General features: G+C 45.4%; 1 protein-coding gene across 1 annotated transcript; it reads right to left on the bottom strand.

The window, feature by feature from the left end:
* Window positions 1-9,395: 9,395 nt before the first annotated feature.
* LOC138351759 (uncharacterized protein C11orf24 homolog) lies at window positions 9,396-14,043 on the bottom strand. Its single transcript, XM_069303781.1, has 2 exons — window positions 14,030-14,043; window positions 9,396-10,029 (listed from the first exon to the last, which is right to left on the bottom strand). Exons 1-2 carry the CDS (start codon window positions 14,041-14,043, stop codon window positions 9,396-9,398), a joined length of 648 nt encoding a protein of 215 aa, XP_069159882.1.
* Window positions 14,044-14,737: the final 694 nt, after the last annotated feature.

Here is a 14,737-nt window from a genome sequence, read left to right as displayed (position 1 = left end):
ATTAATACGCAAAAACGCAAATTACGCCATTGATCACTGTCTGTAATTTAGCTGCATATGGCGCGAGCTTCAAGCCATGAAGTGGAACTAATATGTGTCTTCTAGGTAAGGAGAAAGTGAATAGATATTTTGTATTTTTTCCTTATTTTCTATACTTTATTAAGTAAGATATTGTATAATATCTGGGTGTAATATCCGGGTAAAATGTCAGAACCGACTGTATTGAATTTATATATAAAACTTGTCGACTAAACAAAAAGATCGGAAATAAGGTTCTGGTTCTGGTCTTTACTGACTCCTCCTAGACTCAAGTTCAGTGGTTATAGCCCCCAAACTCTCTCTCCTGCTGGTTCCAACTCTAGTGATTTTGGCCCGCAATGCCGCCTAATGAGCCAGATCCAATGGTTTGTAATCCCCCAATGCCGTCTAATGAGTCAGATCCAGTGGATGTAATCCCCCAATCCCGTCTAATGGGCCAGATCGAACTATTTTGACCTCAACTGCTATATACTTGTGCTAGTTCCAGTTGTTGTTGTCCTCACTACCTCCTCCTCGAGCCAGTTAGGAGTGACTGAGACCTCAGCTATCACCCTCTGGTGACCATCCAAAATTCTGCCACTGTTGTGATGTGGCAGAAATGTTTAACAGTGACATTTCCCCAAAAGTTTCCTCTCGGTTAAAGGTTAATTTGGAATTGTGTGTTCTTGACCCCTTATTTTGTTAAAAATATATTCATTGCTAAATATATCAATTCCATAATAATTTAACTGTTTGCGGTCGAGTGCATATCATAGACCACAGCACCAGCAGCAACAAGAGCTTACAGCAACCAATAAGAGCTTGCAATACTACTGCCGAACGGAGGACCATCAAGAGGCCTCAGCACAACCATCAGAAGCATCACCAACAGAAGCCTGTGACTGTACTATCAGAAGCAAGACCAACAGGAGCCAGTACAGATATCATTCGTAGATTTTCTGTTCAACGTCACCGTCGAGAAAAATGAAAGTGGGGAGATAGGGAGTGGAGAGGCCAGAGATGTCTCTCAGTACCTCCAACCTGCCATTGAGACGTAGGTCAATCTTCCTCCACCAACGGACAGGTCATGAGGGAGCGTTACTGGTACGCAAAATATTTGCGAAGCCTCTTTTTGTTTTCTTTCCATGAGAACCGGTATGTTTTCGAGAGATATCAGGGAAGTCTCCCGGTGTGGTATACTGCGCGAAGGAGCCACTTAAGTCGACGTAATGCCCCACGACTTCGATGTTAACTCCTTGTGAGTGCGGGTAAAAAGGGTTCGCTGCTGTTTTCCGCCCTCACACAGGCCAAAGCTAAACTGGTAACTTCTTACTATATACGTTGATGTCAAGTGGAGGAGTCCATTACGCCAGGGACCTCCATCCCTGATCCCGATTTCTCCTGCCTTAGTCCTGGGCAGCGCCGTGTTCCACATCCCGTCCTCCTCACCTCATTTACACCATCAATACTCTCTCCAGTCGACTACGACATCTCGGTGTCATTTTTCGACTTATCCTTTCGGTATGAGAAAGAGTGATGAAACATATTGAGAGGAATGTGGCAGGTAGGCCTTAAATTGGTGTTTGTTAACAGGATGTAAAGAGCTTGTTGCTTATCTCGCCTATATGGGAGCCGGTGGCTGAGCGGACAGAACACTGGACGCGTGATCTGGTGGTCCAGGATTCGATCCCGGGCGCCGGCAAGAAACGATGGGCAGAGTTTCTTTCACCCTGATGCCACTGTTACCTAGCAGTAAATAGGTACCTGGGAGTTAGTCAGCTGTCACGGGCTGCTTCCTGGGGGTGGAGGCCTGGTCGAGGACCGGGTCGCGGGGACACTAAAGCCCCGAAATCATCTCAAGATATATCTCTTCACGTCGTTTATAGTGTATTTCCATGGTTGTTTATAATGAATTTCCAAGGATTTTTTTAGTGTATTTCTATGGTAGTTTACAATTTCCTTCTGCGTCACCGTCGGGAGAAGTGAAAGTGAGGTGTTGGGTTGTGATGGGAGATAGAGGTGTCTCTCAGTGGCTCCAACCTGCCAACGTGACCGGAGGGGGGGGGGGGGGGGCAACCCCTTAATCCCCGGGTGAGGTCATGAGGGAGCCTTACTGGTGCGTGAAATGTATGCAGAGACCCTTTTCTTGACAGGGAACCCGGATTATATTCTTGAGACTTCAAGGACGTCTTCCGGTGCGGTATATACCGGGCGAAGGGAGCCACTTATGACAAAGCAATGTCCCGACTTCGACGTTAACTCCCTGTTGTAGGGGGTTGCGGATTCAACGGTGCTGTTCTCCCTCTTGACACAAGCTACGTCTACAGTGGTGGCTCCTCCTTGTACTTGTTGATGTCGACTGCAAGATTCTATTATGCCAGAGACCTTCACCTATGATCCTGATTTCTCCTTCCTTAATCCAGGGCAGCGTCGTGTTCCAGATCCCTGCCTCGTTGCCTTTCCTTCAGTATCTCCAATACACACACAGTCTTCATCAGTAAACAGACTACGTAAGAGAAATCAACATTTAATTATGTATAAAAAAATAGGCTTGACGAATCTTAGTGAGGATGAATTTAGTTGGAATTTAGTTAGATTAGAAATTTAAAGCATTAGCTATTAATGGTTGGGGAGAGGGGGGATTGAGGGGTATGTGGGTAGATCCCGACCCACCTATGGTTACCTATGATCCTCCTTGAACGACTATCTGTCACCCTACAAAGTTTTGGTGAGGCTAGAGCTCCGAGTCTTCCACCCTCGAACTGGAAGACGGACAACCCAACAAACTGACATCGAGGCCCCCGACTAGGGCGCCGAGGCTCCTGACTAGGGGCGCCGAGGCCATTGGCTAGTACGCTGGAGTTATCTTCCCCGTCAGCCTCCGTACGAAGTGGAGATGGATGCCACGCTCCGCGTTGGAGTGAAGATGGATGCCGTCCTCCACGTGGGAGTGGAGGTGTGGCTCAGCCAGTGGACAAGTCCGACCCTAACCATAAGGCTCTACGCTGTTCGACCGTCACTTGAGGTGGACAACCTTGAAAAGGTATTAAATTTTAAGAGTTGATTTGAGCATCGACTTTTATGTCGAATATGGCCCGTCCTCCTCCCAGATCCCTTCCAATTGCTGTGTACTTATACTTCCAGAGAAACAAAATGGGGTTGGGATTCGTTTAGTAGTGTTAAGTAAGAATTACCGGTGACGAGTTTTCATAGAAAAGTATAAAGATTTAACAAAGTAAAAAAAGAAAAATTATTTTAACCTCCAAGATTTTCATACCTCTGATACTTAAAGAACTCAAAGATTTCCACCCATTATATACTTTTAAACATTTTTCAAAATTTTCAATATGACACATTTTTAAAATTCATGAACAACGCTTCGATTCCTTTTCTAAAACTCTCGAAAAAATTATTAATAATTCTTCAGTTTTTTTTTTTGTTTAAGGTCGATACTTTCAAAGGTTTCTTAACTTTCAAGTCAGATTGTCGAGTCTTCCTTGAAAGTTGTCGTGTAAGGAAGTCACTCTCCCTCTACGGCACTTTCCAGTATGTGGCCACAAATATGTTTTTGTGCTTCAAGGCATAAACATCAATTTTTTTTTGTCGCATATGTCTTGGTCCGTAATGGCGCCTGTTTTATGGGTAGTTTCAGCTCAAACATGCAAGTTTTGTTGCCTCATTAACAAAAAACTGAACCAAGCAGCTTTCATTCTTTCAACAACAGCCTTTAAACACACTTTTTTTTTCGACTCGTTTTAGTTGATTGGGAACGCAGAATTGCCAAAAAAAAAACAATATAAATGAATTTTGTGACCTTGTCACAAAATTAGACGAAACAAAGGAGAAGTTAATATGAACAAAAGCCGAAGGATAAGGTAAGAAGATAACAAGTTTTAGTAAAGAGAGGAAAAGAACAAAGATAATTAATAAAGCATAAAAGAGAACAAAAAACAGAAAATACCCTTAATTATTTTTACCTTACACTCTTCACTCCCTTATACACTTACTGTTGTGTCTAGTACTTGCCTCTCCCACTCTCCCCCTCACTCCAGCACTCTCCCTTCTTCCCAGCACACACCCCTCACGCCAACACAACCCCATTAACCCAACACAATGTGATAGCCAAAACAGCGGGGTATATAGTTTCCCCCCCTCAGAACCAATTAATCTCATCCAATAGATGGCAGTGTTAAAACTAGAGAATGCTGAATGGAGTAAGCTCCAAGCAGAGCAGTGAGGTCAGGGTCCGTGTCACTCAGGCGCCCGAGTGTGGAATCACAGTTACATTGCCAGATTGGGAAGTTGGCCAAGCAAGGTCAACCAAGACACTGAAGTAATAATCCCTTTCTTCATGCGAAAGCGTAGCTTTGAGCAACGCAGGTGCCACGGTGGGCCCAGGTGACGGGTGCCACGGTAGCCCCGAGTGATGGCGTATAGTGTGCCATACGCCAGGAGGATCTCGCATGCATCGAAGTGCCGGTACATCAACTGCCAGGCACGACGAACTGACGTCGGTCTAGAATGCTAAGTCATTGAGTGTGAGGAACCGGAACCTGGAGGACTGGTTCTCTCAAGGAGACATATGTGGCTCGAGGAGCTCCCCAGCCTCTTTAACTGTTGTGGAGTTGAACAATTCAGTGTTGGTATGTGTGTGTGTGTGTGTGTGTGTGTGTGTGTGTGTGTGTGTGTGTGTGTGTGTGTGTGTGTATGTGTGTGTGTGTGTGTGTGTGTGTGTGTGTGTGTGTGTGTGTGTGTGTGTGTGTGTGTGTGTGTGTGTGTGTGTGTGTGTGTGAGAGAGAGAGTGTGATAGTCGTGTGAGAGGCTCCTACTATGGCATAAGAGTCTGGCCACTCCGTCCATCACCGGCTCTTGCCTTCAGGAACGGCATGTCTCCAGCTGAGACTAACCAGGGGTGGTTATATCTTGAAGTTATCTTGAGATGATTTCGGGGCTTTTTAGTGTCCCTGCGGCCCGGTCCTCGACCAGGCCTCCACCCGCAGGAAGCAGCCCGTGACAGCTGACTAACTCCCAGGTACCTATTTACTGCTAGGTAACAGGGGCATTCAGGGTGAAAGAAACTTTGCCCATTTGTTTCTGCCTCGTGCGGGAATCGAACCCGCGCCACAGAATTACGAGTCCAGTGCGCTATTCACCAGGCTACGAGGCCCCCTACGAGGCCCCCTACGAGGCTTGTGAAATACAACGTGCGATATAACATCAGATAATAATACAATGCAGTTATAGAATAAGAGGGTAAATATTAGTGTGAAGTTTCTAGCGTTGGAACACTTGTCTCCTTACTCCAACGCGAGCCCCGTCTCTCTCCCAACACTATCCTCTCTTAATGCAACACCCACTAATACTCCATTAGTCCCTTACCTCCCTTTTAAAACACCCTCCCCTCCCTTCACCCCCTTCCCTCACAACCATCTATCCAACTAAAAACTTATATGCTAACTACCTCATTCAGGTGCCAAGAATGGCAGTTTGCATTCGTTAAGTGAGGTCTGGTACATGAGGGAGTCAGGAACACCCGTAGGGCCAGGCTGGGTTATGGTAGTACACACACACACACACACAGGCAACCTTGGTGGTAAATGCGTTACTTATATAGTCAGTCCGTCCTCCCAAGGTTTCCCAACGTCCAGAAAACAGTCAGTGTAAAGTGTCCTCTCCTAACCTACCACAGGACCCAAAACAGGAAACGGGATAGTACAACACTTTCGCGAGCCGCTTCTATTATTTTCTAGTACCACAATTTTTGGCCTTATGTAACGCATACAAGCGATATGCAACGTTCTTAATTATTGGACAGGTTGATTTAGATGTGTGTGCTTTGCAGGATCGAGGATTAAGCTCTTGGACTCCGCCATATCAACAACCTAATGTATTGACTTAGTAGGTATGGAGGACAGAGTGAAAGACAGATTATCCTGAGCATCGCCAGGTGTTCAGGATAGTTCAATATAAAGCAAATTAGTCACTGAATTTGCTTACCTTGAGGTGCTTCCGGGGCTTAGCGTCCCCACGGCCCAGTCGTCGACCAGGCCTCCTGGTTGCTTCCACACATTAATCCTCTACGGTCGCTCGCCGACGTCTCCACCAAGGTCGTGAGAGACTGCGTCAAGCCTTTTCATTCACCTAGTCAAGTCGTGTAGGAGTAAAATAACATAGTTTGGCAGCAGGAGAAACATATGAGAGTGTTATAGTTGCGTGGTGCGTATACAGGTCAGAGGTGAAGTAGGTCAAGGGCAGGTGTTGGCTGCCATCCCTTCCACCCCTCTGTTGGGCGTCGCAGGAAAGATGGGACGGGCGCGGAAAGGCGGAGGAGAGGGGATGGAATATGTAGGGGAATGAGAAAGAGAAATATAGAGAGCAATTAATGAAAAAGTTGGATGAATGGGGTGGGTCATTCGAAAACGGGAGACTGCCTTGTCAGAGAAAACGGGAGTAAAGCCAGGGGGTGCTCGTCAGGAATATATTTAAATTCGCTTCAGAGCGAGGACCGCCCGGTGCTCACCTACAGCTCAAGGATACCAGCAAACAGGGCGACCAAGTTGCGCAAAGAGCCTCGTATCCGCCTCGTCCTGAGTTACGAGGTCTCCCAGTTTTCGTGGTCTAGATCGGACGGGTCATCCTCGCCTTGTGTGAAAGTTATATTGACACTGGCGTATGGCCCAGTGAACCTGCGCCCTCTGGGGAGGCCGGGGCGTGTGTATTCACCTAATTGTGCTTGCGGGGGTTGAGCTCTGGCTCGTTGGTCCCGCCTCTCATCCGTCAATCAGCAGGTGTACAGGTTCTTGAGCCTACTGGGCTCTATCATATCTACACTTGAAACTGTGTATGGAGTCAGCCTCCACCACATCACTTCCTAATGCATTCCATTTGTCAGCTACTCTGACACTAAAAAAGTTCTTTCTAATATCTCTGTGGCTCATTTGGGCGCTCAGTTTCCACCTGTGTCCCCTAATGTGTGTGCCCCTTGTGTTTGTGTGTGTGTGTGTGTGTGTGTGTGTGTGTGTGTGTGTGTGTGTGTGTGTGTGTGTGAGATAGTGTGTACTCACCTGTTTGTACTAACCTATTTGTGCCTGCTGGATCGAGCATTGACTCTTGGATCCCGCCTTTCGAGCCATCGAAAGCTGCCAAAATGACTCCGGTCCTATTTCTCTATCATATCTACTTTTAAAATTATGAGTAGAGTTTGCTTCCACAACCTGCTTCTTAAGTGCAGTCCATTTTTCCACTACTCTCACGCTAAAAGAAAACTTCCAAATATCTCTGTGACTCATCTGAGTTTCCAGCTTCCACCCATGTCCCCTCGATCTGCTGTTATTCCGTGTGAACATTTCGTCAATTTCCACTCTGTCAATTCCCCTGAGTATTTTATGCGTTCTTATCATATTCTCCCCTCTCCCTTCTTTTTTCTAGTGTCGTAAGGCTCAGTTCCTTCAGGCGCTCTTCATACCCCATCCCTCGTAACGTTGGGACGAGTCTTGTTGCTAACGTCTGAACCTTTTCCAGTTTCCTTACGTGTTTCTTCAGGTGGGGACTCCATGATGGCGCGGCATACTCTAAGACTGGCCTCATGTAGGCAGTGTAAAGCGCCCTAAATGCCTCCTTACTTAAGTTTCTGAAAAATGTTCTAACTTTTCCCGCTGTAAAGTACGCTGCTGTCGATATCCTATTTATATGTGCCTCAGGAGTTAGATTAGGTGTTACGTCCACGCCCAGGTCTCTTTCTCGAATCGTCACTGGTAGGCAGTTCCTCAGGTGTGTGTGTGTACTCACCTATTTCACCTATTTTTGCTTGGGGGCGTTGAGCTTTGGCTCTTTGGTCCCGCCTCTCAACTGTCAACCGACTGGAGTACAGATTCCTCAGCCTACTGGACTCTATCATATCTACATTTGAAACTGTGTATGGAGTCAGCCTCCACCACATCACTTCCTAATGCATTCCATTTACTAATTACTCTGACACTGAAAAAGTTCTTTCTAATGTCTCTGTGGCTCATTTGGGTACTCATCTTCCACCTGTGTGTGTGTGTGTGTGTGTGTGTGTGTGTGTGTGTGTGTGTGTGTGTGTGTGTGTGTGTGTGTGTGTGTGTGCTTACCCTGACAATGGTCACAGGGACGCAAGATCCAGCTCTTCATACCCCGCCTACTAGCTTCCATGTACCTGTTTTGATATCATTAAACTTTCCTGATTTTAAAATTCCTTGCTGAACCTGACTTTAAAGTTCTAGGTGAAGGTGGCTTTTGCGACTTTTTCTTTCAGTGCATTCCCCTTGTTGACCACTTGTAAAGGGAACTGGTTTTTTCATACATTTCTTCGACTGATTTGCATTTCCAGCTTCCTCCTATGTCCTCTTGTCCTACTTTTCCTACAATTTAGAACGCTCACTCCTTGTCTGTCTTGTCCCTTCCTCTCTGTGCCTTGTATGTTGTGATCATGTCCTCTCTGCTCAGTCTCCTGCGTTTAACTCTTCACTAATTGTGTTGATTACAGTTGTGAGTTTAGGAAATAATATTGAAATAAGAGAATACACACTGGCACTCGATGTTGTGTTAACGTGGATTCTAACACTGGTACTCACGATGCTGTCCATGTTGATGTCTTGTCTGTGATGGCAGGTCATGCTGATGGCAGGTCATGCTGAACTCTTCACTCTCTGTGAAAGCATCGGTCGTGAACTCTTCCGCTGGTATCTTGGGCTGCTCAGAAAATATATAGCGTGTGACTTATTGCATGACTTGCGACTGGGTCTTAAGAGGCGATAAGGCAAGTTTTATTTGCTGAAGATTTTCCAAGGACCAAAATTCGAAAACTTTAGTTATTTTTTTCTTCGGCAGACTTAAGAACATGAACTTTGCTGGTGTGCTATTGCAACGATCTTATTCAAGACGATACCTGTGGGTCATTTTCTTGCAATAAAATGGAAAGACCACCTGGCTACTGCGAATGGGAGGTATGGCAAGAGTTATCCTCCTGAAGAAACAACGCATCTTTGCTATTATATGAAGAATACTCCAAGGAGGTCGTCTCTCTTTCCATCTCTATCTTTCGAGATTCTTCTCACCAGCCGGAACTGAAAATGTTTGCATAAAACATGATCCGCCCGCGCCATGGACGATTAACTCGACTTAAGATTCACAAGTTGTAACACTTAAGATAGAGTGAGAGATATTTCTGTTGTCTAAGTTAATAGAGAAGAGCGCCCGGCTAATAAAAAATACAGAGATGGGGGTTTCTGCACACACACACACACACACACACACACACACACACACACACACACACACACACACACACACACACACACACACACACACACACACACACACACACACACACACACACACACGCGTAATAATCTAATTTATTCCTTTACCTCTTGAATGATACAGTTCGTTTTGGTCTGACAAATGGTTATTGAAGTTGATAAAAAACACTGGCTATTAGCGGTGCCACACTGGCTAGTAGTGGTGCCACACTGGCTAGTAGTGGTGCCACACTGGCTAGTAGTGGTGCCACACTGGCTAGTAGTGGTGCCACACTGGCTAGTAGTGGTGCCACACTGGCTAGTAATGGTGCCACACTGGATAGTAGTGGTGTCACACTGGCTAGTAACGGTGCCACACTGGCTAGTAGTGGTGCCACACTGGCTAGTAGTGGTGCCACACTGGCTAGTAGTGGTGCCACACTGGCTAGTAGTGGTGCCACACTGGCTAGTAGTGGTGCCACACTGGCTAGTAGTGGTGCCACACTGGCTAGTAACGGTGCCACACCGGCTAGTAACGGTGCCACACTGGCTAGTAACGGTGCAACACTGGCTAGTAACGGTGCCACACTGGCTAGTAACGGTGCCACACCGGCTAGTAGTGGTGCCACACTGGCTAGTAGTGGTGCCACACTGGCTAGTAGTGGTGCCACACTGGCTAGTAGTGGTGCCACACTGGCTAGTAGCGGTGCCACACTGGCTAGTAATGGTGTCACAGGGCCGGTGCCCGGCCCTGTGGATGTTCCAGAGGGGGCCCCTGTGGTGTAGCCTCCTGACCTGTCACCTCCTGTGGTGCCACCCACTGGGTTACCCCCAGCTGTGTTGCCGGCCCCCGTGCAGCTGACCCGTTCCAGGGGGTATGATTGCCCGTCCGAAGGGTGTCGTCCCGATTGAGGATCTGACTGCTTTTTTTTTTACTACTCCCCGGCCGCCCGTCATGTGGGAACGGGTGGCGCCGCTTCCCCTTTGCCCAAATACTATTTGGGTTCCTCGTGTGCGTACCTTCGTGTCAGAGCTTCCGGATATTATGGTGCACCCTTCTGAGCGTTATCTTCATGATGAGCAGCCTGAGATGTGACTGCGGAAGTGTTCGAACGTCAACAGTTGTGAGTCGTGTGTAAACCGTTTTTCATTCATAAACAGGGGGTTTGGTGGGTGCATGGAATCACTTTTGGGTTGAAACCGAAACTGAAATCGGTTTCAACCCTTTTATCCTGTCGTAGCTCAGTCGATTAAGGCAGTGTCTGGGATGCTCCCGGACGCAGGTTCGAATCCTCGTCACGGCCCTTGTGGATTTGTTCACTTTTGGGTCTTTGTTTGGAGGACGGGCTGCATTAGCATCGTGGAATCGATTCATATTGCTAATATGAGCCGCGAGTCAGGCAACTCTGAGTCCTCAACTCTTTTGTTTACATATTATTTTCGTCTTCGGGAAGGTGGTTGTCAGGTCTTTTATATCTTTTGACAAAGATAAGTCTTGGAGATATGGCGAATAAGTCTTGGACTTATTAGAATATATAAATATTGTTTAACAACTTTAAACGTTTGCACGTATAGAAAAATAAAGATTACATCTATTATCTTGTGATATTTGTCCTCATTAGTAACGTGTTTTTATATACCTACTATATAGATGCCACACTTGTGACAGGTAAAAACATTCTTTTTTGGAAAAACAGCACCATTTGTTGCACGTAAAAGCAACACATGCTATACTAAATATGTTATGATTCCATTTCAATGTTTCCGATTGCATTGATAAAATAAATTTTCATAGATTTCGATTTATTTTCATTTTGATTGAATTATTTTATGTGACATTGTGTTGGAATTGAGCTGTGTTGTTTACCATACCGTTCATCTCTTGAGTATAGTTTATTTTTTATTTTATCGTTGTTTTTCATTTCGTTTTTTTTAACTGTTCTTATTTTTCAGTGATGGGAACATCAGATCATTTGGGAACACATCGGACGAGGGAGGGTGGGGGGGGGGGGGGAAATGGTGGGGGAGAACGAGGAAGGGGGGGAATGGTGGGGGATAACGAGGAGACGGGAGTGGGAAATGGTGGGGAGGACGAGGGGACGGGGGAGAGGGAAATGGTGGGGGAGGACAAGGGAGACGGGGGAGTGGGGGCTGGTTGGGAGGACGTGGGGACGGGGGCAGTGTAGAATAGTGGGGAGGACAAGGGGACAGGGGAGTTGCACGTCGCTGTGGCTCAGCAACAAGCATGCATTGCTGAGCCACAGCAACGCATGGCCGGGTACAGCTAGTTACAAATAAATTCAGATGAAAAAAAAGAGTAATTTACATACGAACATGAAACTAATGTCCCCGTTCTGTAACGGACTTCCCAAAAATCCTCAAAGAACAGAACAGAATGCCTATACGATATTTAGGAAATGAAAACATATATTTTGTAAATTTGATTGGTTTTAATACCAATTGTAAATACGTATGTTAAGAGAATATCAACTCTAGCCTACCACCCACGGACTCAGGAGCAAGCAGGCGCCCTAACAGAGCCAGTATATCTTTCGAGCGTTGACCCGTGATGACCTACCCTGGACAAAGAGAATCCCTTTACGAGCGTTTATCTCAGCCAATTAAACACCTGGCCTGCAGTTGAGCCATGACCTTTGACGTCATAACGCAATCCGTGACTTTAGGAAGTGGTTATGGAGAGATTTGTTGGCTATCGGGAGGAAATTATCTGGGGGAAGAACCAAGCTATTACGACTATATAGCACTTGGAAGTGGTCAGGATAAGGATTTCGGCTAAGACGGGAGGGAATGGAATGGTGCCCAACGCCTTGGACAGTCGGGGATTCTACGCCGACCTGCATGAAGCAAATCCGTCGTCCTACCCTTTGCTGTTTTAGATTCAGCTACTCGGAACAAAAAGTTCCAAGCAGCACGGGCTATGCTGCAAACCCGTCCTCACACTAGGCTGTTTCAAGCAGCGGCCATCCTCCCCAGACGCATTCATCAATTTTAACATACTGTGTATTAAAATTGGGTTTGTTCTCATATATAAATTAATATTATTATACATAAAAATTCTATTAGGCGTGAGTTAGGTTAGGTTAGGTGTTTAGGTTCAGTTGGTGATTATTTGTATTTGAAGTACGCGGGTGAAGCATTTATAGAATTGTGGTTCGAACAGGGAACGTGAACGAAGCACTTGTTTCGGAAGTGTTCGGGAGTCGTCAGTGTCGAGTCGTGTGTAAACCACTTTTCATTAAAAACACAGGGGGTTTGGCGGCTGGATTAACGAGCTTGGATCTTTTCTTGCGAGTACGGGCTGTCTGGTGCAGCCCGTCCTCTCATACAAAGATCGTTCGTAGTCCTAAGGATCCAGGTTCGATTCCCGGTCGAGGTGGAATCAAATGGGCAGAGTTCTGTTCACCCTGATGCCTCTATTCACCTAGCAGTAAATAGGTACCTGGGAGGTAGATAGCTGCTACGGGCTGCTTAATGGGGATGTGTGTTAGAGAGAAATATATGTAGTAGATATACAAGAGAAAGAAATAGATTGGTTAGAAAGGCGGAATCCAAGAGCCTAGAGCAGCAAGTTTTTTCTTTCAGCGCCTCAGTGTCGCGGTCCAAAGGGGTAATGCCCGCTGCGTCCTCGGTTCCTGCCCAGCGTCGGAGGAGTTCGAAGAAATCTACAGCCTCTAGGAAACAAGCTTCCTCTTATGTTCTCTTAATGTTAAGTTTTTGGTAAACAGTCATATATGTAACTGTATAACCTTGCATAATAAAGTGTAAAAAAAAAGTGGGTGATAGGAGAAGTGAACACTCATACGTATTCAGAATTAAATGGCAAGTTTTTCTCTGAATGTCTTGTGTTGCCTTCTTTGAGGCAATCGTATCGTATCGTAATCGGATCGTATAGGCAATAGCTCAATTCTGCAGACACAAATAGTAAATAGTAAAATACACACACACACACACATACTCCACCTCGTTAATACACCGACAACTAGAAGCGACGAATATCTCATACAGGAGGCATTGGATAACAGCTGAGGTATCCGCCTTATCTGAGCAGTAAATATCTACGACTGAAATGATCCTGTTATCTGGACGTCCGGATACGTAATTTGATGCTCTCATGCCAGAAAGAAGTGAGGACATTTGTCTTGCTAATACTTAAAGAGGAGAGGGTGAGAAGAGTGTGTTCTTATCTCTCCTTCTCATCCTTCCTGTTTTATTTTATTGTGTTGTTTATTCTCTATTTCCCTGTCTCCTTCCTTTCAAATATTTGTGAAAATAACTAAATTGGCTTCTTATACATTAAGAAAAACTGTTTACTTGGCTTGCTTTGATTTAGTATGTTAAAAAATAAAATTGTAATGGGTTAACAATAATTAAAAACAAATTTAATACAGTAAAAATGTAATTTTTAATGCTCTCGCGCGTTGTATGCTTGCTCCAGAGAGCTAGTTCTGGAGCATAGATGCAAACCTCAGGAAGCAATAATCAAAACTCAAACCAAACCATCTACCCTTTCTTTCTCAGTGGAAAATAAGGCTAAGTTCAGTTTTCCATGAAAGATCTCATTTGTGAGTTTTGAGATGTTAAACACCCTTAGGATCTGGTAATGAGAGACTTAGACGAGAGAAGCTAATTATCTAGCAGGAAGTACTCGTAACATCTGTCGTATGGCATATAATAATACAGTATGTCATATAATGACATACGGTAATAACTTATAATGCTAAGAATCTTACCTCCACGTGTACATAGCGTATGACTTAAACGCTATGGTATTCGTGCCTTGACTTGGATGGGGAAGGGGGGAATAGGATTTATATTTGATGCCTTCGTAAAGTATACATAGGGTACTCTACCCTAGGGAATAGTACTACCCTGGGGTACACTACCCTGAGGTACAGTACCTTTAGATACTTTATCCTGAGGTAAACTATCCTTGGGTACAGTACTCTGAGGTACAGTACCTTGGAGTACATTACCCTGAGATACAATACCTTGAGGTGCAGTACCCTGAGGTAAACTACCCTGGGGTACAGTACCTTTGGGAAAACTACCCTGAGATACAGTACCTTGAGGAACACTGCTCTGAGGTACAGTACCCTGGGATACAGTACCTTGAGGAACACTGCCCTGAGATACAGTACCCTGGGATACAGTACCTTGAGGAACACTACCCTGGGGTACAGTACCCTGGGATACAGTACCTTGAGGAACACTGCCCTGAGGTACAGTACCTTGAGGAACACTACCCTGGGGTACAGTACCTTGAGGAACACTACCCTGAGATACAGTACCCTGAGATAAGGTACCTTGTGGTACACTACAGCGAGGTACACTTGCGTTTATGATGTGTTCGTGTGAGAAACCATAGTTGATGGCAGTCTTGTGTGTTCTGTTACTTATAATTTTTTCGATGAATTTTGTCTATTATATTTAGATGAATT

Source organism: Procambarus clarkii, chromosome 5 (assembly GCF_040958095.1).
Source record: "Procambarus clarkii isolate CNS0578487 chromosome 5, FALCON_Pclarkii_2.0, whole genome shotgun sequence".
Classification (NCBI taxonomy): Eukaryota; Metazoa; Arthropoda; class Malacostraca; order Decapoda; family Cambaridae; genus Procambarus; species Procambarus clarkii.
This window is presented reverse-complemented; position numbering and strand designations above follow the sequence as displayed.